Source organism: Amblyomma americanum, chromosome 1 (assembly GCF_052857255.1).
Source record: "Amblyomma americanum isolate KBUSLIRL-KWMA chromosome 1, ASM5285725v1, whole genome shotgun sequence".
NCBI lineage: Eukaryota > Metazoa > Arthropoda > Arachnida > Ixodida > Ixodidae > Amblyomma > Amblyomma americanum.
Genome location: NC_135497.1, coordinates 408,445,579 through 408,473,348, shown reverse-complemented (window position 1 = coordinate 408,473,348; position 27,770 = coordinate 408,445,579). Strand labels below are relative to the sequence as shown.

At 44.7% G+C, this 27,770-nt stretch overlaps 2 protein-coding genes and 1 non-coding gene across 4 annotated transcripts; 2 read left to right on the top strand and 1 right to left on the bottom strand.

Annotated features, from left to right (window-relative positions):
• Positions 1 to 296: 296 nt before the first annotated feature.
• On the bottom strand, positions 297 to 12,930 carry LOC144115788 (uncharacterized). Of its 2 annotated transcripts, none has more exons than XM_077650284.1 (13): positions 12,801 to 12,930; positions 10,799 to 10,871; positions 9,646 to 9,744; positions 9,469 to 9,547; positions 8,262 to 8,542; positions 8,111 to 8,176; positions 7,896 to 7,932; positions 5,467 to 5,604; positions 4,780 to 4,808; positions 4,641 to 4,699; positions 3,668 to 3,749; positions 2,645 to 2,729; positions 297 to 511 (listed from the first exon to the last, which is right to left on the bottom strand). In XM_077650284.1, exons 2-13 carry the CDS (start codon positions 10,867 to 10,869, stop codon positions 401 to 403), a joined length of 1,137 nt encoding a protein of 378 aa, XP_077506410.1. In that variant the 5' UTR covers positions 10,870 to 10,871; positions 12,801 to 12,930; the 3' UTR covers positions 297 to 400. The 2 variants fall into 2 exon arrangements, with proteins under 2 accessions (XP_077506410.1, XP_077506409.1); XM_077650283.1 differs by lacking the exon at positions 12,801 to 12,930 and adding an exon at positions 12,305 to 12,337.
• On the top strand, positions 12,460 to 14,176 carry LOC144115789 (uncharacterized). The gene is made up of 3 exons (XM_077650285.1): positions 12,460 to 12,673; positions 12,750 to 13,034; positions 13,690 to 14,176. The coding sequence occupies exons 1-3, from the start codon at positions 12,544 to 12,546 to the stop codon at positions 13,707 to 13,709; spliced, it is 435 nt and encodes a 144-aa protein (XP_077506411.1). The 5' UTR covers positions 12,460 to 12,543; the 3' UTR covers positions 13,710 to 14,176.
• A 729-nt stretch (positions 14,177 to 14,905) lies between these two features.
• On the top strand, positions 14,906 to 15,067 carry LOC144116532 (U1 spliceosomal RNA). The gene has a single exon (XR_013311867.1). It is a non-coding gene; the product is annotated as a U1 spliceosomal RNA (small nuclear RNA).
• Positions 15,068 to 27,770: the final 12,703 nt, after the last annotated feature.

Genomic DNA, 27,770 nt, shown 5'->3' with positions numbered 1-27,770 from the left:
AATTCAGGGAAGCCTGCTAATAAAGCCAGGCTGTGCAAGTTTTTCTGCACGCGATTGCCAGTGGCCGTCACTTTGCAATCTTTTGTTCACTTGAAAATGCCATCCTGTCTTGCAACAATGGAGTGCCTTAGTGAGTGCTGCTAATTTACAGCATGTCTGTTGTACCAAGGCTTGTGCTTGTGACCCAGTGTGGACTGAAGCAGCGGTGTGTTGAGTGAAACCTGTATCTGTGCTGATGGCTTTGTTGGGCATGTGCACAGCACATCATGGTACTTCCACAAGTAAAACAACATGAGGAAATGTGAGTCTTCATCTTCTCCATCTCTCTGCACAAAATGCTTACGCTAAAGTTAAAAAATATACTGCCAAGCATCTTAGTTGGACAAAAAGGAGGAAATAACTATTGGTTTCTGTTTTGGCTCCTGTGTACAGCCAAAAGCTCATTCACAAACTCCTCCACATCGGGTTCTGTAGCTGGCTGTGCTGCAGGCCTGCACATCTCGTCAATGTCCTGAAAAGGCAGACACAAAATAGTGGATGCAACTGAGGTTAAAAACCACACATTGCTTGCTTTTGTGTAAGCAGCAGGCAATAACTATGCTAGTAGCAAACTGGAGATAGCTCAGGTGCCCACCAAAGAGTGGGGTGGTAGTTACGAAGCCTTTAGTCCTCCTCTAACTTCCTTTCTCACCCTTCTTCTGAACAGCTGCACCACATGTGCACTCCAAAAATTGGAGTGCCACAAATGCGGACTGCCTGGACAACTGCCTTTTTCCCAGATGGATACCTCATTTATTGGAAATGTTCCACAAACCCTTCATAAAGAGTGCACAGACATCCTGGACATTGAGGCAACATTTGTATTGAACGTTTCTTGTAGTAATGCTGCACTTGTGTGCTTTCCAGCTAAGTAAAAGGGCATTAATCGTGAAATCATCATGAAGCTGAGTGAATAATGCTTTGTGCCTGAGAATGCTAAAACTGTAACAGCTCTGCCTTGGTAAGTGCAAAAGCATACATGCACCCCACGATTTGATGCAGTAGGTGATGTGACAGTGGAAGACTTTAAAATCTGGTATACTGTGCATATCATTTCAGCTAAAATAATTTTTTTTAAGTACAAAATACCCAGAACTGAACATTTCGTGCAACTAATTTCTGCAAGCAGTCTAGTGAAAAGATCAATCTGAAGTTAAGCCCAGGACAGCGTTAGGGTTTACCTATAACATGCAGCATACATATTCCACATCCTAGCTTTTAACAAAGTGAAAAAAGTAAATTTTGTTTTCATAATATACAGCACAAACTCATTGTTGCTAAAGCACAACATACTGCTCTGTGGTTCCTTTCCAGCAATAGTTTCGCTTCCTGAAGAAAGTGGGATATTATCAACAAGGCACTGTTGTCTACATACAGAACTATTTATTCAGACTTGAGGAATGCTTGGGGCACTGTCATTTAAAATCGGCTGGCTATGTCTGGATGGCATTTTTAGTTGAGACACAAAAGGTACATTTGGCACCTTTCATCGCCAGCAGCACGAACATGGCCTTGCCTTTCCAACAAAGCACATTTCTTGTTTATAGAAAAGTGTTGCGTTTAAAACCGCTATGTGCAAACCTTACATTTTATTGCATATCGCCTTATTTAAAAATTGCTGACGACAGGAATGCTCTGCTCCATGTAAAAGTAACTTGTTTTTTCCTGAACAAAATATATTTGAAAAGAAAAAAAAACACATGGATTACTTTCTTTCAAGCCAAAAAAAAATGGTGCAATTATGCATTTCGTTGCAACTTTCTTTCTGAACAGCTTGTAAAGTTAGCTTAATATGAAATTTACTGTCACCACAGTGATGTTCCCAAAGTATTCACATTAAAAGAAAAAAAAGACATCTCTGTATTTCTCCCAGGTTACAGGCACTTAAGGTCAACTTCTTTCAAGAGAACCATCAAGATCAGCAACGACGAACACCCCTTTGCTTACAATTATTGTCTTTGAATGAAAATGAGTTCCTTATCTTGGTAAATTGAAAGTACACTTCTGGAGAAAGATGCCCGAAATGGTGTTGTGTGCAACAAAAGTTCAAATTCTTTCACTGATTGACTGACAGAGTAAGCGCAAATGCATTCATATCTTTTGCTTGGCACACTTGTACAGACATCAGGTTGAAATCCCCCCCCCCAAAAAAAAAGCACGCACATCCTGGAATAAAAGGGAGACAAAAACAAAAACATTTCGACATCCACGGGCCTCTTAATTTTTATGTGCATCTGAATTTGCACAGGTTGCATCTTCTAACACTAGAAGCTTTTTAAAAAAAAAGGGAGGGAACGTTTGCAGTTGCTTTTTATTTCATCATTATTTCATATAAATTACGAACAAGTCATTCATGTTTAATTTCACTTATTTTGCCCACTACTAAATCCCTGCCTATCTCTGGCGGACTTGGCGTTGAAAATGCTGGTCTCAACCCAAGCCTAATGTGGCAATGTCAAGCTCATGAAAAGTGCTTGCGTTGCCTTTTCGTGTGTCTTGCACCCAGTTTTGGTTTGTGTTATCAAATCGCCACCAACTTGCACGAATATTCAACAAATCTGGTACCTCAGTCCCTGTCAAGTCTGAAAAATGAGCTCACATTTACCTTATCATTCAGCACCACAAAGGGCTTCTTGCAACCAGCAGACAGGCGCTGATCAATTTCTGCTTTCATTGCCTTGGCGGTCTCCCTGTTACAGCAAGAATTGAGACTTTTAATGAAACCCTAACGGCGTAAAAATTACAGGTGCATCAAAAGAATATCTGATGAACACATACTTTTGGCCTCTTGCTGGAAAGCTCGGAAACTCTAAAGCACAGGCACAACAATCAAACACTACAAAGATTTTTTTGCATCACAAATCTGAACTACCTGTAACACAATGCTAACTCATATGTAATGCATAAATAGTCTGCCTGTACAGGCTCTACAAATACAAAAGGTGGTCTGCAAGCTGTTGCTGGTTTGTGCTGCAGCACACAATACCCTGAACGCATAAATTGGCACAACAGCAACTCGTAAATAAAGCAACAGAAAGGCATGCACGTAAAATTTGCTATCTTTGAGAAACCTCCGCTATTTTTGGTGATCTCGCTGAACTTCCTCAACCAAAAATGTCCATGCAAAAAAGAGTGCACACAGATGTTTCAGTTAGTAAGGCAAGGTTATGACGATGTCAAAAGTTTTTACTAGGCCTGTACGTGGTCTATGGTTTTTCGCTTAAATGGCCTCAACACTCTCAAAGCAAGAACCTGTGGACCACATACAAGCATAGTAAACTTTTCAAGAATTCCACCTTTGAGAATTGAAGTTACTGGAATTTTGGCAAAATAAAAACATAGCATGTAAAAAAAAGTAAATTGATGCCTTATCACTGCCGTAACAACTAGTTTTCAGCTCCATAAAATTCCATTTTCTGCCACGTCATTAATGTAGGACTTTGCTGCCTGGCACAAATTAAACATCGAATACGGCTTTTTTGCTCATGCCTTTCAGCATGCATTTCATGGTACCATGCCACGTTTTTTACCAGCAAGATAAAAAAAATACAAAAAACTCCACACGACAAGCAGGCTTACACAAAGTGCGCATATGTGTCAGCCTCGTTAAATGAATACAGCAACTAACCTTTGTTCTTGCAGTCGTCGTAGTGTAGCCCTTAAAGCTGCCACGCGCAATTTCACTGCTTCCAAATCCTGCTGAGTACAGCCTTGATGAAAAGAGAGCACAGTTCAGTCAGTAACCAACCAGCCGCAACAGTTTTTTTTTTTTACGCATTTCCAAATAGTGACAGTATAACAGCCCCCAACCCCAACAAGCTGCGTAATTATAGCAAGCTTAATTTCAGGAAAAGCAGAGCAGAAAGCAGACAAACTAAGCACCATTCTCCTGTATACGATGCATGTGAAACAGGAAACAAATCCGTATCCATGAGCCGACGCGGTGGCTGAGTAGTTAAGGCGCTCGGCTGCTGGCCCGAAAGACGCGGGTTCGATCCCGGCCGTAACAGTCAAATTTCGATGGAGGCCAAATTCTAGAGGCCCATGTACTGTGCGATGTCGGTGCACAATAAAGAACACCAGGTGGTCGAAATTTCCGGAGCCCTTCACTACGGCATCTCTCATAGCCTGAGTCGCTTTGGGACGTTAAACCCACGTAAACCAAACCAAACCATTTCCATGACAGCAGAGTCGCCATGCTATTTGTTATATCCAGTCAGGAATTTTATAGCTATTCAAATGTGAAACCTCCGGCCATTAACAGTTTTTAAAAACAGTGGTACTTTGCATACATCTTGCGCTTAACTTTCAACATGAACCACATTTGGCATGCATCAAACAACAGCATCTTGAAACACCGGCACATGTAAGATTTAGTTTCACACAAGGAGGTTAAAGAAAAAATATAACCTCCTTGGTTTCACTCCTGTCGCATTCACTGATGGGATAAAAATAAAGGTTTACTGCAAGAATGTGTTTTTATGAGGTGAAACCTTTTCCTTGTCCCCTTTTGAAACAGCATCTAGTTAACTGTGACTGGTCATCTTAAAGCACCAAATACGACAAACTCCAGGATACTCAATTTAAGCAAAGCTACTTACCTTCCTTGACAAATTGGGCAGACAACTTTTTGGCCAATTCAGTGCAGTCTTTGAATGTCCTAAATAAAGAGATAATAAGAAGAGCATACTATAGCAGCTCAACGCAGGTGGCCAACGCTACAGGCACTAGTGCACTCACCCAACAACATCCACAAGTCCAGACGAGCTCTGTAAAGCAAATTTGCTGGATTTGATAGGGCCACAACACTTGTGCAATCAACATAACCATACAGACCAACATAACAAAGCACAGCAAAGAGAATGCTGCAGGATTAAAGTTCTGCTAACGAGTTATGCCTGTAGGTGTGTGTAATACAGCTATGAGGCTAACTTCACACTGAAAACATCACAAAATCATGTTAGCCTCAGTGTCAGCTGCAGTACCAAGGCAAGGTATACCATACCAGTACTCGTGCCACTTCAACAAATAAACCAACACAGCCAATTCCAGCTTCCCGACCAATGTCACGCATTCATAATGACCAACATATTATTGAAGTATGCTCATTCTTACAACATTAGCGCTAATGTATTTGCAACATTGCAAAAATATATATAGAACCTAGCTTGTCTAGAATATTTCCTCAGCAAAAAAAAACAAAACAAAAACAAAAACAAAAAGCCTTAACAATACTATGCAAACTTTTTGGCATCTACTTGGATTATATACTTTTTCCTAAAGTACGGCAGATGCCCTGAACCACCCCCACATTACACCGTAAACCTGAACGTTTCAGTGTCCTTTAAAGCAGTACCTACAATGAGGGGGCAAATTGAGACTTTAAGCACTGCAGATGACCTGCAAAACAAGCAATGAATTACTTACGAGAAATTTGGATTGCTTGTCAGTAAGTGATGACAAGTCAATCACACGCTTGGACCTGCTAAAGGTCTCAACTGCTTCATTGATTATTTCCAATGTTTTCTTCGAATCTCGTTCCTCAGCTCTCAGTTTTCGGCAGAGCTATGAAAAGAGCAAGATAAAAAAACCTGTATGCATGCATGGAAGAGACTGAAGACAGAACGCAGATACTGCTTGTTTTTCGCCTCTCTTGAATGTTGACGCCTACAAATGTATCTACGACAGTCAACCCTTCAAAAGCTTGTGAGAAACAATGTATGAATGTGCTTGATTGATGTCTATGAAAATTACACATAGAGCAAAAAAAAATGACTGCTGATTTGCGTAGTTCAGCAAAATGTGAATTAGGTGCGCTAGTGTTTCAATATCACTTCAGTTCCGGTGTTTGGATGGAAGTTGTTCGGATAGCGATAATGAGTTAGTGCTCATATGTGCGGACTTCCTCATTCTCTAATTTGCATTCATATATTCCTGAGAGTCCTCATAGCACTCCTTGTGCAGTGGTGCAGCATTAAGCGATACGCAACTCTCCTGCAATGACAGGGGCTGCCACTGATGGGGCTTGTGAAACCGAGGTTGCACTTCTTGAGCAACCTCTCGCGACCAATCATCAATTGAACGGCCACCTGCTGTGGTGGGCAGTGGCACGTGGGCAACCTGCCAGGTCTATATATTTATGACTGCTGATTTATTTATATTGTTACGTGGTCCAGGCGGGAACGACGCGAGAACGCCCGGGCACAGCACACAGGTCAAGAACACAGGGCACCAGGAACAGAGCACCGAATCCCAGAGCAAGCGCGCTTCCGAGAGTCTTCCTTCATCTCTTCTTCTATCCGTTGCAATATTTATACATACACACACACGCCAGGGCAGGTTACCCACAACCCGGTGGCTAGGTGGGCAGCCTGCTTTGCGGCAGGCTTCAGACAGACAGACAAACATAACGGCTAAGTGCAGAGAATGGCCACTGTAAGTGCTAATGCACTAAAAAATTGGAACACAGCAAAAAGCAAAAAGTCTCTAAGCAAAAAGTCGAACAGCAACCAGAAACATGCAGCAGTTTTCACAAAGGTCACCTTACCATCCCAATCAAATGGTTTATGGCTTATGGGGGTTTAACGTTCCAAAGCAACTCGGGCTATCAGGGACGCCATAGTGAAGGGCTCTGGAAATTTCGACCACTTGGGCTTCTTTGAGGTGCACCGACATCGCACAGTACATGGGCCTCTAGAATTTCACCTCCATCGAATTCGACTGCCGTGGCCGGGATTGAACCCGCATGTTTTGGGGCAGCAGCCGAGCGCCACAACCACTGAGCCACGGTGACGGCCATCCCAATCAAAACTGCCAGAAGGCAGATGCTCAGGCAAAGTGCGCTAATGCCCATGCTTATTTATTAATGCGTTAACATTAGAAGGGTCTTTGCATGCAAAAATAGTGACTGCCACCGCGCGTGATGCAGTGCAAACTTTGTGACAACGGCAGATGGCAACCTGCCCACCGAACTGTGAGCAACTGTCCACTATAGCAGGTGGCAGTTCAAGGGGCTCTGAAACACCTTCCGAGGAGAGGGCATCAACTTGCTCAATCACTGCATTGTGTTGTCATGAACACCTGAGCCAAATAATACACTTCTACAAGTAGCAGAGGACCCACAATCACGCGCGAAAGTTGGCGAGCCCTTCCCGGCAACTTTTTCATGCTCGCACCCTCCTCCTGTCGCTCGCATCTACGTATACATGTTGAAAGATGGCTATTGGTTGGATTCTTTCAGGCGTCAGGCAGCTACCGTGGCTGCGGCCAATAAGCTGCGTAGCTCCTGCGGGTCAGGAAGCTCTCCCCTGGAGGTGGGGCCGGCAGAGGAGCGCCGACCTTCCAGTGTGCAAAAAGTGACGAGAGGAGAAGGAAAGGCGCAAAGAGGCTGGAATTCAAATTTTGACTACAGATAACTCTGTTTCTACAAAGCGCATTAAAAAATTCTTCCCGGACAATACTCGAGAAGCGGCGTGCTTTCACATCCTAGGCATACCGCAACTTTATTAGAGCCCCTTTCAGAGCCCCTTTAAATTAATGACTGGTCATGAAAGGTTGCTCAGGAAGGGCAACTGGGTCTCACAAGTCCCACCGGTGGCTGTGTTTGAAAGCCACCTACCAGCGCAGTGGCGCATCGTTGAACTGCTGCACAAATGCACCACGAGTGGTATGAGGACTCCCAGCGATCTACGAATGTGAAGTAGACAATAACCAATTCCGCATACACTGGCATTTACCCATTAACGCTATGGTGTCATACCCTGCAACAGAAACTGCTGACGTGTTCAAAGATTGACCAATTATCACCTAAGAGGGTTTTTCTTAGTGCTTCTTCGAATGGCAAAAAAGAGACATACCTTCTCTAGACTCATGAGGGTGTCATCCGATTCAAAACTGTAGAAACAGAAAATGTGCAGATAAAGCCTAAATAATCATTAAAATGATGTAAACTTTTCACCAGGCTAACTCCAAAATAATGAACTAGCACACCTAGACGCCATTCCACAACAACACCTGACTAAAACAGAACAGGATCTGAAAAAAAAGAAGAGATAACAAAATAATGACTCACCTCTGAACCTGAGCTTGCAAGTGTTTTATCGAAAGTTCCAAGTCTGACCGTTTCTTTTCCAACAAACTGTTAAGATTAAATTATGAAAAACGTGAGCATTAACAAAGGTTTGTAGTTAACAAAGATCACAAAATGAGTAAACGAGACTCACCTTTGCATCTTCGCTTTTTCCGATTCAAAAGCATCCAATTCTTCCTTGAAAGCAGCATTCTGCGATCGTGTCTGGATCGTAGCCTTCTTAACCATTTCTAATTTCCAAGCTGGACGCTCTGCTGGAGAGAAGGGGCTACTGAAGTGTACTGAATCCTTCAGTTTGTAGTGAAGCACAAACACGGACAGGCTGGCAAGAAACTTGGAGCACTGCGGCGTTCCAGGCCGAAGCAGCAGCGCAGCACTGAACTCTTGAATGTAAGGAGTTGCAAGTTCATCGCCCTACAGGGAGCAATCAGAACAGTAACGACCGCATGCTACTCACTGCAACCACGCTATATGCTTCTACACATGTGACAAGACATGCCTTATAAGCAACCTATGAGTTCCTTCATAACCGGTTTTAAAAGCTGTCCTTTTTCACAGTGTTTTTATGCCAGTGATAAACAGTACTATAAGGAAACACATTAGACTTGCTTAGTAATATTCCTGCCCCAGATTCCACGCCGAAAACTGCAAAAGTGAAACAGTGCAAAAAGAAAAACTGCCAGCAAAGGGACAAATTTTCCTCCAGTTTTCAGTGTGAGGATTCAACTCTGATAAAAACAACTTTTCTCAGATGCACCTTAACAATGGCACTAAATTCAGTAACCCTGCAAGAGTACAGTCATGGAAAAAATTTTGCAGTGACATCAGCAGTCCTTTCCAATGTGGCAGCTTCACTATTTTGCCATTCTTTCAGTGCAGCTGAAGTCACTCAAAGATGCCCGTTTCTTTTTTTGTTTATTGAGTTTACCAGTTCTCAGTTTCATTATGACAAATGTGATACATACAGTAGACAAGGAACAAGCATTGCCAGTACTTCAAAAGTCCACTTTCTGATTAACAACATCACTCACAGTTTATGAACTGTGGCCTCTGCATTCTTTTATGATGATTAAGGTTCCATATAAAATGAAGGCCCTCAACAAAGCCGAAAGCAATATGTCTAGCAAGTGCACCAGTGGACATTGAGATATTATGACTGTCTCAATCATGATGCCTGCCACAGAAAATAACTTTCAGACAAAAGAAAAGAACCTTTCCTAGAGACTGTTATACTGGGTACATCAGGGAAGGGCTAGAGAGATGACGAAGGGAACGAAGACTGCACTGCAGGTACAAAAAGAAATATAGGTCAATATTTCACAACATCTGCTAGTACTTGCCTGCAAAGTAGATATCCATTGTGTGATCTCTTCACGGAAGCGTTTGTCCGACTCGCCGGTCTTTACCGGCCAGATATTCCTGCAAGGCCCCACAGAAGCAATAGACAGACGCTCACTGCAGCTGACCTGCAAGTCATTTTACGTTGTTCAGGTAGAAAATAAAAAGAAACAACCTACCTCATCCTTGACTCAACAGCCTTCTTGTCATACGTGTAATAGAGGAAGTGCAGCACTTGGCGGACAGTGGCTGGAGCTTGTCTGCCCCTGAAGTGCTCCCTGTTAGAAAAGCACAAAGCGAATGTCCATGCCTAAAACTTGGGGAGACACTCAAGCTCCATCTTAACGGTATGACACGATAGCGTTAGTCGCTCCTTCCTGCGGCCAGGCTCCTCTTTGCATATCACTTAGCAGATATGGACATTGTTCTTTCTTTCATTATCATATAACACTTAATCTAACTTTAAGAGTACAATTCAACAGCATTAGAGGTCCCTCTTGCACAAGTACTCCTTTTCTGTCGCCTAGGTTCTGCCTATGCCCGTATATGCAAAATTGGTCATTCTCTACTATACATTCATAGGTCGCAGGGAGTCTTCATAGCGGTCCCGGCGCAGTGGTGCAGTGGTCAAGGGATTTAAAACACAGTCAACGGTGGGGCTTGTAAGACCCAGGTTGTTTTCCAAGCAACCTCTCATGACCAATGATTAATTTAACTGTCAGCTGCCACAGTGGGCAGGTAGTGAGGACTTGACCTGTCCATGTAGCCTAGATGGCAGGTGGGCCATCTGCTCTTCTGAACAAAGTCATGATGTAGGAGTTGCCGCTGAATGGGACCCTTAACACTAATGCATTAATATCTAGTTAACGTCTGCAGAATTCAGTCATTACATGCAAGAATGAAGCCTCCATTGATGAATAAGAAGTAGCTTTCCTTACCTCCCAGCATGCACAACGTACAAAATAAGATAACTGGCCCGTCATGTTAAACCAGGTACCAAGAAATTAACAACTGTAATAACAACAATAACAAGAAATATAACCCTACAACTCACACTGAATGCAAGATGGAATGAAACTAGGCAGACAGCTCATGCACGTGTGTTTACATCATCATCCGTGATCCTATCAGCCTTTTATAATTAAGACAATGCTGCTGAGTTTGCATACTACCCAAAGCTGCTGCAAGCCTCCGAAAGTTATACACATGTATCATAGTGGTTACTACACTTCACACATTAGTTTCGTAAAAAACTAAGTATAGCAAGTCCTAAAGTACAGCACCAGTCAAAAGACGTTTGTAGCCTAAAAGGTTGAAAGGAAAGGTACTTACTGCAAAAGCTTAGTGTCATCAGGGGGCTTAAAGTGCAGAGCGTCAAGAAAAACCAGCAACACATCCTCCATTCCTGTATTAGCAGTGAAATAGCAGAACTGCATGTCAATGCCAGAGTCCTTCAATGCATGCCAATGCTTAAACTGCAAAGTACATGAAGGAGAGGAGCATAGGTGTGTGCAAAGGGGGGAAGGTGGCAGTGGTCACCTTACAGACAGAGGCAGGGGGGTGCAAACTTTGTACCACACTGTTCCTCACTACCAACAAGTCATGAACGGGCACTACCATTAACTTTAGCCCCCTTTTATGAAGAGGCCTGTGATGATGATGAAGACAGAGTGTAAAGTGCTTTAAATATGTTTAAAATTTTAAATTCCACTATGTTATGCAAATATAAGTTATGGCGTTCAGCTGCTGACTCCGAGGATACAGAATCGGATCCCAGCAACATTTCGATTGAGGCAAAGTGCAAAACTGCTTGTATGCTGTGCGACGTCAGTGCACGTTAATGAAACCCGGGTGGAATAAATAAACTGGAGCCCTCCACTACGGCATCTCTCATAGCACATGTGCAGTTCTCCACATGCCACACACCACCAGAAAAGGTACAGTCTTCCATGGTCTTCTTTGATTCTGCAGCCACAATTAATGTCCACCATGCCAAAAGGAAAGTAACAGTAAAGTTTATAAATACGCACTGCACTGCACAAGTACTTTAAAACAAGTTCTTCCGCATACGGCCAAAAGGCTGAACTAGGCTGAGCCACCGAGCCACCGCTGACAGCAGCCTGTATATGTTGTGAAGGCAATTAGCAAATAACAGCACATATTTAGTAATATTTACCATTTACTATTCTATTTACTCGTTTCAGACAACCACCTGGCTTGATTTGACTACACAAATTTCCCTACAAGGGCGAAGCTCCGTGACGCAGGTTTGAGAGCATGAATGTAGGCTGCTAAAGGGATACGGATACAACACATGCGCCCAGACGCATGTAGTGCACCCGTTGTTGTTGCGGCTGCAGGAAGAATGGAAAGGAAAGTGCACGGGCCTGCCCACTGGCTCAAGCTGAGCCACAATCGCTGCCACGTGCAGACAGTAGGAGAGTTAAAAGAGATGCGAGAAGAAAGATTTAAAGGCAGACAAGACACGCGTCGCAACAAGCGCGTCATCCGAAACGACGACTACGGTTTAGCAGTAGATACCGCCGGTGACAAGGAGCCCTCGCCACATTGGTGAGAGCTCCTGCAGCCAACCCCCTAGTGTATCCGTGTGTGGTCGAAGTTTTAACGCGAGAGCCTAAGGAGCTCTATCGTGTCGCAGAAAATCCGGCGTCGTCGGATACTCTAAATGTAAGCTCTGAAATGAGCGCCCAGGTTTTACGACATACAAAAGCGGATCATACTAAAACAGGCACAGTATGCACCAGAACTTTGTGCTGTGGTTTTCTACATCAAAACTTCAACGAGAAGAAAACGCGACGAACGCACAACACCCATTACCGTTTCGCAGTACCGCGGCACTTCGTCTCCAGCAGAAGAAAATGATGATGATGATGCCGTGAGAAAATTGATTATAGTGACGGGGTGCAAGGGTTACGCCCTAGCTGGGGTATTGGACGTTCTATTTTATAGCAGAATATAAAACAAAAAAATGTACGTGTGAACAGTTAACTGATGACTACCGCTAGATATTTGCGCATGCTACTGATCGAACAAAACCGAAACCAATTCTGAAAGCCATGGCCGTAGCAGACGTTTCCGCAGCCATGCTCGTCTTGATCGACGGCGTCGAGACACGGGCATACGCCTTGCTTGACGAGCACGGCACGCACATGGAAAACGATGATGGATTCCTTTATGAGACGGAAGGTGAATACTGTTATTGGTTAAGCACGTGGGCTATGTTGCCGTTTGTGACGTGCTGCAAGTTATTTTACTTTCCTAGGCGGCCTTCGCATCAGTGTACTACGTGTGGAAGAACCTATTCGCAACACACCTCCACCGACGGTACCGGCTGTCGTTGAGGATGGCAGTCGGCTCGCGCCGTCGCCTCTTCGGCAGACCACGCCGCCGGTAGTCTGGCAGCCCACGCCGTCGCCAGGGCCGTCGTGTTATTCGCCGCCACCGTCCGGCCACGGCGAACGCGATGCGTGGAACGACAGGAAATCAAGGTTCCTGATTACAAAATATAAGAAGCCAAGGATAGCATTGGCAGAAAGGGTGGCTTTAGGTAAGTCGCAGCGTGTGAAATGCCGTAATGACACGTGCTTATGCGCCAGATAGCGCATATTTCTGATTTCTGCAACGCATCATTGGCGCACTTTGTGTCGTTAACCTTTCAGATTCTGTTGCTTAAGTTTAGAGCGCACAGTGTTTTCTCAGCCGTAAGCTATGGCTCGGCGTACTGGCAATGGATGTTTACTATCTACTTCTAGAAGCACAACATTCATTGTTTTTAATTGTTCATTGTTATTAAAAGTTACACAAAAGCACACAGGTCCATAGTATAAGCTTGGAACGTGCTGTAACTGATGCTACATCTTTTAAGCTTGGAACATGCTGTATCTGATGCTATCCTTATGCAAAAACTTAACAGTAAGGTACTAACGCTTGGAAAAATCTTTTCTCGGGACAAAAAAAGGCTTTGTGAGAGAAGCTTAGAGACCAAATCAACCGTGAATTTGGCTGCCACCTGACACCACTGCAGGTGGAAAATAATTGGAAAACGATGGAGAGGGCGTACAGGAAATCGAAAGTTAAAAATGGCTCGTCCGGACATTCGCGAGCAGCCTGCTTGTACGAACGGTATGGACAGAAGACATTTCAGTTGTTTGTTCAAGTAGGTATCCTCAGAAGATGATCTTTGACGTATTTTTTTTTTACAGGGAACTCTCCGAGGTGCTAGAAAGAGAGCACCACATTACCCCTGTGGCATTGCTTGCACCAGGAAGAATACACCAGGAAGTTTACAATTAAACACTTCATTTTTTCTCAGATGAAATATTTTAATATTGTGCCATCTTATTATGTTCACATAATGTTAACGGGCATGTTTTAGTTGTGGCTCTAATTTGCTTTCGCATGCTTGCATGCATATGTGTCTGTCGTGGAGGCCTGTACAGAGAAATCACCTTGACTAATTAATGAATGCTTAATATTCTACAATTCACATAAATAAGACCTTCTTGGATCTGCAATTAAGTTTTCACTTCTTTTTGTAGTGACCTCTCTGGCTCTTAAATACGAACGCGGTCGGTGTGGAGGATGGGCTTTCGCCACGCATCCAGACGAGTTACGTCTCTGGGAGTGCTGAAGAGTAATAACTGCTCCTTGCAGGTCGCGCAGCCATTGCAGCCAGGCACAACAAACTTCTTGTCTCATATTAAGACATAATAATATGTTTCTCGCAGTAGCCAAATGCACAAAAAAAATTCAAGAAAGCGGATGAAACACGCCTCTGCAGTCGCAATGGGAGGCAATGCATGAGGCGGCCCTGCACGTCGTCGTACACCTGTACATTGAGCTAGCGGCGGCACGATGTCATGATACATGAGACAGATACTGCGCCATTTCCTTTCCCTCAAAACCAATTATTATTATTATCGAGGCACCCTAGGAGGCGCTGCCGTCGCGCGCCATCTGTTGGGGCTGTAGCGTAATTTGCGAGGTGGAGGAGCGATTTTTCGCTCACGGCTGACGCCGACGACACCGGCATTTCCGCGACACGAGCCCCTTAACGCTGTCGCGTTAAAAGGAAAAAGTGCCGCATGAACGAAAATTTAATATTGGCTTTTGAAGAAAGGAAATGGCGCAGTAGCTGTCTCACATATCGGTGGACACCCGAACCGTGTCATAAGGGGAGAACGAAAACGTATTGAAGAGTTTTAGGCAAGATTAAACAACTTAGTTATCAATTAAGGCAGGTAAGCAGTACAATAAGTAAAGGTCTCGCGCGAAGTAACTAGTGAAAGCTAAAGTGCTTAAAAATTAGCGCTTTACATCATTGTTGTTGGATTTATAATTAACTCATAACAACAATATTCGCTGTCAACTCTAGGCGGTCGAAAAGAATGGCTTCGCCAGGCCTTGTAGATTCCTGGCATACGTACTTGGTGCGGAGGCGTCCCTGATCAAGAAGGGGGACGCCTCCAGGGCGAGGCGAGGGCATTGTACTGCGTCCGCGTCGACCCCTGCCACCTGCTTAACAGAAGTAGGTGGAGCATCTAATTTTTGGAAGTGGGGGCTGCGTGCGCGCGGCCCCCCTAACCGTGATCAAATGCAAAAATCAGAAATAACACTGGAGCAATGAGTAGTGAATTACACAAGGGCGGCAATGGAGGCGTCCCTAAGTCCCTTGCGTTGCCAAGGGGTCCACAGAATCCCATCGCCCGTTCGGCGCGACGCCTTGCCCGTTGGACAATTTAAGGCAAGGAAATTACGCCTGTCTCACATATCTCGGTGGGCACCCGAATCGCGCCGAATGGGAAGGAAAGTGAAATAGTTTTAAGGATAGGAAATTACGCCTGTCTCAAATATCTCGGTGGAGACCCGAATCGCGCTCGCCAAACTCATTTTCAATTTGGCTTTCTCAAATTATCTGCAGGGTTTGCGCGTCGTTCGGAACCGGATTTGGTTCCATATTTCCGCATACAGCGAGCAATAACACAGTTGTAAATGTCGCCGAAGCTATATTAAATATATACTGTTTTGTGCGAGCGCCGTAAAGGAAGGAAAGTGAAACAAAGTTGGTTTAAGGAAAGGAAATGAGGCCTGTCTCACATATCTCGGTGGACACCCGAACCGCGCGCAAGCGAAGGGAGGTGAAATGAAAGTTGGTTTTCAGCAAAAGAAATTACACGTTTCACATTGCGCCATGGGGGGGGGGGGGGGCTCGGAAAAAGATTTCGCTGCGGGGAAATTTGAGCGGAGAGCCACGGTGCTCTTTAGAGAGAGAGCGGTTCACGCTGCCCACTCTAGGCCAGTTGTTTTGACCCGTGTGATTTTAATAGTTGGCACAGTATTCGAAGGAGGAGGAGGTAAACTTTATTAAAGAAAAGGTCTTTGGCGCGGGTTGGGGTGACGTTCCCCTCCCCGCGGTGGGCACCTCTTCTAGGCCGGACGCCAGGTGGCCGACCGACGATGTCGCTCGGCAACCTCTTCGGCCCGCTCAGTGACTCGGAGCTGAACCTCCGGGTCCGAGCTGAGCAGCGCGGCCTCCCACTGCGATTGGGTAGAGAGCTGCAGACTGTTCGACGGCTTGTCATGAGGACATGAGTATAGGATGTGGGGTGTGTCTGCCTTATGGTGCCCACAGAGAGAACAGATGGGGATGAACTGCTCTGGGAACCATATGAAGTACATGTACGGATTAAAGAAAGTGTTTGTTTGGAGCTGCCGCCAACTGACTTGTTGTGTTTTACTTCGAGATCTGTGGGTCTGGGAAGATTTGTCTTTCTTTCTTGAAGTGGGTAGTAATTTCTTTGTAGGTCGTCATTCGCTCCTTGGCCGACCTGAGCTCGGGGTAACGCACCTCCCGGTTAACTACGAATCCTCGGGCAAATTGGTGCGCCGCCTCGTTTCCAGGATGGCCCGAATGGGCGGGGACCCAGATCAATATGATCTGGCGGGTATTGGAGATTTTTTGTAATATATTGATGGCTGCTGAGTGGGCCCTTCCTTTGCAAAAATTTCGAATTGCGGTTTTAGAGTCGCTGATGATGTATTTGGCAGTGGTGGAGGTAATTGCTAAAGCTATGGCAGCTTCTTCGGCCTCCTCCGAAAATTTTGTTTTATCGATTGTCGCCGATACGACGGGAGAACCTCGATGATCGACAACTGCCAGGGAAAAGGCGTCTCTGTCCGCATGTTCTACCACGTCCACAAGCGCCGTGTCTTTCTGAACTGAAAATCTTTCGTGAAGTTTTTGTGCCCTAGCCTTTCTTCTGTCTATCATAGTGTGGATGAATGTTTTTGGGCAGAGGATGGACTATTAAGTGTTCGTGCCCGAGTCTTGGAATTGGCAACGTGTGTGCACAGATTTCTTCATATTGTATTCCTGCCTTCTTTAGGATGAAACGTCCCGTTTCAGTGCCTGATAGTCTTTCGTATTGTGCGGTGAGGTGTGCTTCCATCATTTCCGCTAAGGTGTTATGAATTCCTAACTGTATTAGTTTTTCATTTGGGGTATGACGAGGGAGGTTCAGCGCAATTTTGTAGGATTGTCGAATTAGAGAATCCACTTCGTCCCTTTCTCTGACAGTGAGGGTGACGTATGGTGTGGAGTAGATGACTCTGCTAAGAACGAAGGCCTGGATTAGTTTCCTGGTCTTGGCTTCTTTAACTCCTCCTCGCCTATTCGCGATGCGTCTGATGAGGAAGGAGATTTGGTTGACGGTGTTTCTCAGCTTCTTAATTAGTGTGTCGTTTTTTCGGTTTGACTGTATCATCATTCCCAAGACTCTTAGTGTTTCCACTACTGGGATGGCTGCCCCTTCTGCGTATATTTTGATCTCAGGCGCTTTATTTTTTTTTATGCTTTGGGTGTAGGATGAGGAGTTCAGATTTTTGGGGGGAACACGCAAGTCCCGCGGCTTGTGCCTCCTCTACTACTACATCTGCCGCTTGTTGTAGCGTATCTTGTATCGTGCCGATACTCCCCTTGGTGGTCCAAAGGGTGATATCGTCTGCGTACAAGGAGTGTTCTAGGTCTGGAATTTTGGCGAGTTCGCGCGCCATTTTGATGAGGGTTATATTAAATAAGAAAGGGGAGAGGACCGATCCGTGCGGCGTTCCTCTGTCTCCTAAAGTGAAGGTGTCGGATTTGATTGTGCCAATTTGAATTTTAGCCGTTCTATCGGAGAGAAAGTCCTTGATGTAGTTAAACGTTCTTTCGCCTACATTCAACGGTGAAAGAGAATCTAGAATTGCTTTGTGTTTGACGTTATCAAATGCTTTGGTTAAATCTAGAGCTAGGATTGCCCTTGTGCTCCTTTCTTGCTCCTGAGATAGGACCTCGTTTGCTAGTCTGAGCATCGTATCCTTGTGTTGATAAATATGGTCTAAAGCCGACCATAGTGTTTGGATATAAATTCTTTTTGTGCATGTGGGACTGCAGTCTGTCGAGTATGACGTGCTCAATCATTTTTCCTAAGCAAGAAGTAAGCGAAATAGGTCTGAGATTTTCGAGCGCGAGCTTTTTGCCCGGTTTTGGAATGAATTTAACAATGGCGTGTTTCCAAGACGCTGGGAGTTTTCCTTCCCTCCAACATCCGTTCGCAAAGTCCAGTTCTCCCATGTTACATCGCAGAACAGCCATTAACCACTACAATGGTACATAGAAACCTTACCGTGGTTAACCACGAGACGTAGAGCTCGATTGTATATTAATCGAAATTCTACCTACCAAAAGAAACTTCTCTATTCATACTTAACGCATAAAGCCACCCCAGGGCACAGGCTGGACCAGCGAAAGTCGCTATACTCAAAGCCCTACAAATTGCAGGCCAAAACTCAATCCTAATTGTGGGCGACTTCAACGCTCAACACGTGCAATGGGGACACGCAACAATATCCAGGAAAGGCACGGCCCTAATGGATTTTATCCAGCAAAGAGGGCTAACCCAATATACGGACCCCATGCAGCCTACCAGGATAGGCAACAGCGTGAACAGGGACACGTGCCCGGACCTCACGATGGGCAAAAATCTCCCAGACTTAAGCTGGAGCAACACCAGACAAAATCTGGGAAGTGACCATTATATCATAATGTCAAAAATCGTCATTGGCAATCTCAAACCCCAACCCAGAAAAAACAGAATCACTGACTGGGACAAATTTAGGACGATGCCTGACCAAAATCAGGAACCGATCGCAGACCTAGCACAGTGGATACAAACCCTCCTCTCAGACGTGGGAAAGGCCACTAAAGACGTAGTGCATGACCTAGGCGTAAATATGATTGACAGCTACCTCACACACATGTAGGAGCCAAGGCAAAGCCTAGAAAAAAGATGGCTTAAGCAAAAATACAACAAAAAGCTTAGAAATCGGATATTCACACTCACGGAAGAAATTCAACACCACTCCGCAGAACTCGCGAGACAGCAGTGGAACCATATCTGCAAAAATATAAATGGCAATCTAGGCACGAGAGAGACGTGGAATCTTCTGCTGCATCTCCTTGATCCGGAATCGAACAAAGCTACGACTGAAAAGGAAATCACCAAAATTCTAAATACAGACCCAGGCACGGATCAAGATATTATAAACACACTCACAGTATTCGAAGACGTAATCTAGCCCTTTCTTTTAAAATTCCGCGGGTTCACCGAGTCATCGGAAAATTCCCAGGATTTCGAAACCATTACCATCGCCACCTGGAGGGAAGTGGCGGAAACGGGGGACGGTCTTGACCTCCCATGAACATCAACTTCATCATCCTTAATTATTAGCTGCAGGTATTCCTATTTTACCGCACAATAATTGTATTTGGTTGTTGGGTAATGTACAATATTTAATCAATATTCTGGCAACTTTTAATTTGGTACCGGTATATCAGACTTCCCCAGGCTCATAAGGATACATTGTTAGCATCATCATCATCGCCATCATCTCGAGAGTCAAAGGCGTGTGTCGTTGCATGATCTTCGCAGTACGTCGTACATGAGAACTAGCGCGTTTACCTGCTGTACAATCCGGATGTCATTAACGTGGACCGGGTTGTGGGCACTCTTTGTAATCAGTCATGCACGCATGTGTAGTAATGTGGGATCCATATTGATCTTGAAATGAGGTGGAAGGGGATGGTTGGGAGCCTGGTATGACGAGAAGTTACATCGTCGTAACGTGAGTAGGTGTGATGTCATATTACAGCGTCGTCACGTGACTAGGTTTGATGGCACAATACATCGCTGCCACGTGACCTGGTATGACGTCACACTTACACGATGACATCACTAATTATACTAATTAGTTGTGGCATTACCTAATTATATTAATTATTCAGGTAACGTCATCATGTTCGTCGCGTGACTCGTCGGCTCGTGGCGTCGCATGGCGCGTTTCTTGTGGACGCTTTTTTGCGGATATTACCTTGAAAGTGAGCCATCTAACGCTTCCGCATTAATAAAAGAAGCCGCTCGCTTCTACACAGACATAAATACAACGCAGCTTGTTAAGTGTTTTCGAAGGCAACATAAAGAGGACTCAGAAGAGCATTCTCACTATGCCGAATGGAGCTAGAAAATCGAAATATACTGATATGCATCTGCGTAACCGTCGCATTGGAAAGTACATCGACGACCAGCTTCTTTATATTCGGTTACTATTCTCAAGCCTGAAAAGAGTACCGTGAATACCTCCTCCCAATTTCTGGTATATGGTGTAGAAGGTCTTTGTCAATTGCCGGTTCGTGCGTGAACAAGCGAGATGCTTCCAATACGGACAAGTATACTCGAAGTAGGTTGCATGTATATGAAGTACTCAACGACGTACTAGTTGTAACCGCGTATGGGACAACCCTGCCCGCAGGTCATATACTCTCTGAGGGCTCATCCCAGATTATATGCTTCTCCTATTGCGTGCACATCAGTAGTGTCTGTACACATCTAATTAAATAATATCATTATTTGGCTTTTATCATTTTGGCTTTCCTGTCTCGCAGGATTCTCAGAATCGTTTTTAACTGAAAAACTTCTTAATCGCTTTTTTTTGTTTTTCGTTTGTTTTCTGAGGTTGAGCAGCCGACCTCAACCTCACAATTTGAGGTTGAAGTGAGGTTGAGTGAGGTCAGCAGTGGCCTCAGGAAAAGTGAGGTGAGTGCGTCTAAGGAGACCTCAACTTCAACTGATGAGGTTGAGTGAGGTCGGAAAATTCTTTTTGAGGTTGAGGTGAGGCCCATATTTTTGAGGTCAAATGCCCACCTCTGGACCGGCCGTTGCCTCAATGACCGGCTGCGTGAACATGCAAATTCAATAATAACTGGCACAGGCAGCAGTTTGCCATTACACTGCACGAATTTCAAGAGCTGTAGACCAAAGCTGCACAAAACGCGCGTTTCATGAAGGTATAAAGAGAAAGGAGCGAGAGAAATCGAGGCATTCATCATCGACAAAAAAGAAAAATAAAAGGAGAGAACTGCGTAAACACACCATTGGTCACCCTCCTCAAGAAGGAACTGTCACATCTAAAATCCTGAGTTTGCTTTCCCAGATTAATGTCCAGTCTTTTTTGGTTTCCTTTTTGTTTTGCATCATGCATGATCACTCAGTGTTTTATCGTTCCATCCATCGGCGGTATTTATTAAAATAGCTGCGATGGCGATACTACGTTTAACTACCTTTGAGTGCGCAGACCCGAAAGGTAGAGCATATTTTTTAGAGCGGGGTGCGTACTTGCAGCATAGATGGTGTGGGTCAAAAGTCAAAACTAGATCCAGGAATCTCAACTGGTTGTCTGTGGGAATAAAACTTGTTGCTGGGCTAGTTGGCGACACATACTTGAATAAAGATGTAGCGCAAAAGAGACGAGCACGGGAGGGAGACACAACAAAGACGAATGCTACTAGCAACTGGCTTTGTTTTCCGTAACAGATATCAATATATAGGTGTACACATCGCATGGGCACGTGACACTAGGGCGGCTCTGGGCTTCTTGACAGAAAAAAAGAGAAATCTGATTACATATCTGCAATCGCAGAAATAACGAGCATCATAATGTATCATCTGCAAAAAAGGAGGGGGGAAAACAGGCATTGAAGATGAACCTACAGAAAAAGCCTAAAGAGGCACGCACGAAAGAGGCGGTGTTATTCTTACAGAAAACTTTCCAGAAAAGCGCGCCCGGAGAACAAACTTATTGACGTGTGCTAATGCAATCACTCGATTTTTTATTAATGTAGAAAGCATCCAGCAAAACTCTGGTTTTTGTGCTAGCGCTCCTGCCCAGAATCTTTGCTTCGTTAAAGCGGGGCTCGCACTTGTATGTCAGAACATGCTGAACTAAATTCGCGAGCTTATCTTGTATTAAGTTTTGAGCATGCTCCCTTAAACGGTTGTTGAGACAGCGCCCTATGTCATGTGCGCATGCGATGTGCACGCCTATATATTGATGTCTGTTACGGAAAATAAATCGTTGTTAATAGCGTTCGTGTTTGTCGTGTCTCTCTCCCGTGCTCGTCTCTTCTGCGCTACATCTTTATTCAAGTTGTCTGCGGGAAGTTCCCTTGTCAAGGTCAAGCCAGAGATGGTTGCTTCAAAATAGTCTGAGATGAGGTTCACATGGTCAATGGTATGGCCCCCTGGCTGACAGTCGAACAGGATGAGGTAATCGTCAACATACTGGAAGATCTGTGTGGTCCTTAGTGCTAAGCTGTCTTTCTAGGTTCCTGTCGTGGTACGCCAAAGCGAGGTCGCTGAACACGGGGGCTAAGCAGGAACCAATGCAGACTTCTTTTTTCTGGGTGTAAATGCCATTTTCGAAGGCGACCAAGGACGACCGCAGGTCACATTTACGAAGGTCCAGGAAGGTGTTCACATTAATGCCACATGCATTCTGGAAACGAACGTGGTGCCGTACCCATTGATACCTTCGATGACCACTTTTAGAATGTCATCATGTGGCAGGAAATAGTCACATCCACGCACCTCAAAGCGCGATTGAGGTGTCCACTGACCCAGTGCGCCAGTTATGTGCATTTCCTCTCCTCAAAACAACACCGTCCGGCAGCGGGGCACCGGTGTAACGAAGCGTGCTTCCGTGCCCGGACGAGAGCTCCGCCGCATTGAAGGAGGGGACCAGCAGGTGTCGAGATGTGTTGATAAACTTGATTTATTAAGGATAGATCCGAATCATTAGCCAAACTTACAAACTGAGATAAAATATATGAGGTCACATAGAAAAACAGTCAGCCATACTCCGGGGCGCGCAACATCTTCGGAGCGGAGGTCCCGAGCAGCAGCCGGAAGGCAGCCGTTTCTCTCTCGAGACCCCTTGTCGGGTTGAAAAACCCGCTCTTAAATACGCTTCACCAGCATTCTGGCGACCCTTCTTTCGAACAATCAAGAAAGCCGTTATCGGAACCAACCGGAGCCCATCCTTACAAGACATGCCAACAGCAAACACATACACTTTCTCAAACTAGTGTACACAAAAACACCCAGCGGCACAAGCGCTTATCGCGGAACGCGGGCCAAAGACCCCTGCACGGCAAGGCCCTAAACGGCACCCGAACGCGGCGAACGGAACGGGGGAAGCTCGCGGAGCGCTTAACGGGGGAGCTGTGTCTTCTTTGCAACTACAAGGACGCAACTAAACCAAAACAGATGACACCAAGGACGCGCTCTGCTCGTTGGTTCAACTCTAAAAACTCGCAGTGCGAGGAGGAGCTCGGCCCGCGGCCGGGAGTTCTGGCAGTCCGCGTCAACACGCGGCGCAGCGTGGTGACCGTGGACGCGGGCTGCGCAGATACCTTGCGCGCGCTGCTCGCCACCACGGACATCTGTAGTTCTGCAGTGCACGGCAAGGAAAGTGCCCCGCACATTACCCCCCAGCAAGAGTTTTTTTTTAATGCGTCCTGTGGAAGCTGTGTTATATGCAGACAAAATTTGAACTTCCGCGTCTTCGCGCCTTTCGCTCTCTCGCGCGCCAAAACGGCGGCGCCACTCCGTCGGCCCCACACACTCGGCCCCTCTCCTACCTCCGCCGGCTGCGGCGCGCACGGTGTGGCTGCGGCTGTGGTAGCACGTGACGTCTCGTACGCGGCATGGATGCTCGGTGGCCTGCACTCTACATAGTGCAACCATTTAAAGCCAAGCTGAAACACCCCTTTCTGAGGCCTTTAAATAATTACTCCACATCAACCAAATTTGATGCGCATCGACCTTTTATCATCCTCTATAACATACAATCATTCTTTTACTCCTCGTCCTCGAACGACGCAAGGGCTGCCGACACGTTTTGCGTCCACTTTCTGCGGACAAGAAACCGCGAACGTAGCCAAGTAATGATTTCACATTAACCTCATTAACATTTCCGAAGGCAGCAATTGGAGATTACTTTGGGTTACTGCGAGTGCCATACTACAGCTGGCATCGCTGCAAATAGTCGCCAGCACATGTGGCGGCAGACTAACTGCCAGCTAGAGCAGCTATTCCACTTGAGAACAGTGTCTCGTAGAAAATGCACATGCCAGACCAGAAGCTAATACATCAGGATTGTACTGCTGTTTTCTGTGACGAATACCACAGCTGCAACACAGGCCATTTCAACGCTATAGCTGCACCTGCCACTGCTTCCGTGGCGCTGTCGGCAGGTGCGAGGTGCAGACGCTTGCTGCACTATCAGAAGCAACACAGCAAGGTGCTGGGGAGTTTGATGTAGAATGGATTGTTCGGCATAAACGGTAAAATTTACGTGTATTTGTCAGATTCCAAGAGTTTGATATAGTGAGCAATTTGATATATCCATGTTCGTTATATCGAGGTTTGACTGTATAGCATGTTTAGCTCCCGACAGCAAGTGATGCACATGTATATATTGACTATTCTATGTATGGCGATGACAGTACCAGTGCACTTGGCCTTCACGCTATCTTGCATACAAGCACTGCTTAAACCTGCCTTTTTAACATTATGCACTGCTCTAGCACACAAAGCACAAAGTGCAGTTGCATATCTCGCAAATGCTGAGATGCATATATATCCTTGCATGCAGTGCAATGTGCAAGCAGCGTACACCACTGAGTGTGTCTGGTGCTGGTCTGAAAAGATAATGAGACACATTACCGTTGTTCATTCAGGAGGCATGGAACAAAATAAAATGTGTACCAAAATACTGATTAGCACCCACAAGATTCATCTCAATCATTTCCATTCAGTTCAATGCAAGCTCTGACTAACCTCGGTGTGGATTTGAAGCTCGCAAAGGCACATTAAAAAGCTTCGAGTGAGGACCCCTAGTCAATGTGACAGCTCTCCTGTAATAGCCACGTACAAAACAAACATAATCAACATTTGGACAAGTGTATTATGCATAAATTATTTTAATGGCAATGTAAAAAATGCACATAGGTGAAGCAATGATACATGCAAGATTCCATGCATGACAAAGCCACAACACCTTTTGCTGCACACTGCTATGCACCTTTTTCAACAACTGTGCAGCACAGCTGTCAACCTGTGTTGCAGAAAATAATTTTTTTTTCTCCCTTATACAAGCTGTCAACCATGGTTGCGACCACTGGCACAACAAACAGGCCAGCAAGTGCAAGGTTAGTTTGATCACTACACCAACCATAATGCGGCAAATGCAAAACCCCAGTCATCAATGTTGAAGGCAAGCTTTTGGTGTTTACAAAATGCTGTTCAGCATGCAGCAGTGAAAATCTACTGCCGACTCTGTCGCTTAATCAGAATCCACTCTCTACAGGTGGCATCCACGAAATTCTATTGAGTGCCAATTCACATAGGAAAAACTAACCATATTGTTCATATGGTTTCACGGGGGTGTTATCACATTTGCTTTGATGGCACAAAACTTAAGATGTGTCACACCGTACTGAGCACATGCAAACACAACCAAAACACTTGAACACTTGCATTGCGTTGACGGAATCACTTCTAAATGTTGCTCAATACCACTGGTCACAAGACTACCACATTACCTCCGCAGTTGTCACATGTGTAAGATCATCGCAATGAGGTTTTCTTTATGTATGCAATTATGGCATGCACAAGCCACCAAATGTGACTGAACACTATACACCACGAGTTACTCTTCAAGGAAGAGGAGCCAACAGTGCGCATCAATGTCCCCACATGAAAAAAGGGCTCAGAGTGCTCAGTGTTTTTTTTTTTTCACTGAACATAAAAGCTTCTCGTTTAATTTATGTGAAAGCAAAATTGCTGAAGCTTTCCGATTGTGTTAAAGGTGGCCTTAACACTCAAAAATTGCATAGCCAGTAAGTTTGCACAAGAAAAGAAAGCACTGCCTGCCCTTGATAAAGCATTCCAAGAGTTTTCATTTGAGCAACTTTATAAATATAACCTCAAAAAGACAAGGATGAAGTTAATCTATGTTGTTTCTTTACGGCATGCCCTTGCAGGCACTTATTGCCTGTACCAAAACTGGGGCCATGAGTTCCCAGAGAAAAATACTAACAATGTGAAGAGAAGAATGAAAATCACTGTGACAGTGTTGTATTCTACAACTGATGCTTCAGATACATCAACTTTCTCATACTTGAGATTCCACTCAATACATAAATGGGTTTGACAAACTTCACTTAAAGATGTCAGGTTGTTAACAAATGGTTCCATGACAAGTTTGATGACTCCTAAATTATCAGTAACTACAGAAAACACAAGTTCCAGAAGCATGAATAGAATGGTAAGAAAAAATTTTTAGGAATGTCCACTTTCAATTTTTGTGTGTGCATGGACAAGAGTAGTTGTAGAAGTTGCATTTCTGCAAGGACACACAATACTTAACTGCAGCATGAAGATATCTCAAAGCTTGACAAAATGCTACGATTCTTAAAAATCACTGGTGGGCCAAATGCAGGCCAGTTTGCATTTACAGCAAGACACATCTTGAATAGCCATGAAAAATGCACATACATGAAATAAGCTACAGCAAAAAAAAATGAAAGCTCCACAGCATAATATTCAGCTCCATCAATTGTGATTTGTGTTATGCCAGGAACAACAATGAAGAAATCCAGTAAAGTCATCTACATATGGACGGCATGACAGTAACAATGCAAGCATGTATTGAATAAAGAGCTCTTGAAGCCTCCAGGGAAAGTTGTAATTAATAAAGTACCCAGCACAGTTCCCCCTGAATAATACTTTACTGTTCTGCATAGAAACAGCAAGCTCTCACTTTCTGAGAGTAGAGCAGATTTCTTTCATGGGGCTTCCAAAACCAAAGTACAAGGCCACATAAAATTCTATGGCTCTTCAGCGATCTGATGACATAAACACCCTTTACAGCTTTCGTAGTGGACTGCCAGGTATGTGCCACCACCCCCAACAGCAACCTGGCACTTCACTACAAAATCTGCTAAGGGTGTTTACCACTTTTTGATCGATCCACGGGCAAGGGAAATCTTTGAAGCCTCTGCTATTGCGCGCAAGGGGGCATCATGTGTCAGCAAACCTTCAGTATCCCTCTTCCGCCAAGAGCTGGCGTATCTTAATTCCTGACTGACAAGCTCTAGTGACTTTGCTTTTGGTGATGTTTTTTCCAGGTAATGCGCAAACCTTTTTCATGTGTATTTAATGCACTCACGCAATAAATGCATTCAGTTGCTAGTCAGCATTTGTGTACGTCTGTTCTCTTCTGTACCATTCCTTTAGCACCGTGTTCCTTGATAATCACCTGCTTATGCTTCCGGTATTTATGCATATGGATATGCACTGCCATGCAGAGTGCAATGTGCACAACTGAAAAGCAAATGCAAACAGTTCTGCGCAATGTGCAAAGCTCAGGGGATACTGCACAATACTAAAAATGTGGTTGAATGCCAATCTTGTCAGACGAAGCGTGGCTACAAGAAAGGTAACAGATGCACAAAGATACAAAACTTAAAAGAAATTGATCCAAAACAGCACTGAATTGCAGAGGGCTACCTGATAAACAGTACAAAAGGCTTTACTGAAAGAACCGATTTTACACCCTCTAGTTATTGTGTGCTTTAACCCCCTAGCAAACTTTGATGAGCCACGGCCGTCACAAGCCTATGGTCATTTTAGGCTTATGATGAATCCACCTCGTCATGCCTGTTATAGCACTCTGTATCCAATTCAAGGGGGGATGCGGCTTTGAAATCCCAAAAAGTGGCCAAAAATTTGATGTTTTGAAAATTGCTGTGTCTGCTTATGTGCCTCGTTTTTTATGCTGTCCTGAAGTTTCACTGCTGAAATTGATCGGGAAGTACTCTAAAGAAAATTGTTCCATAGACCTTGGC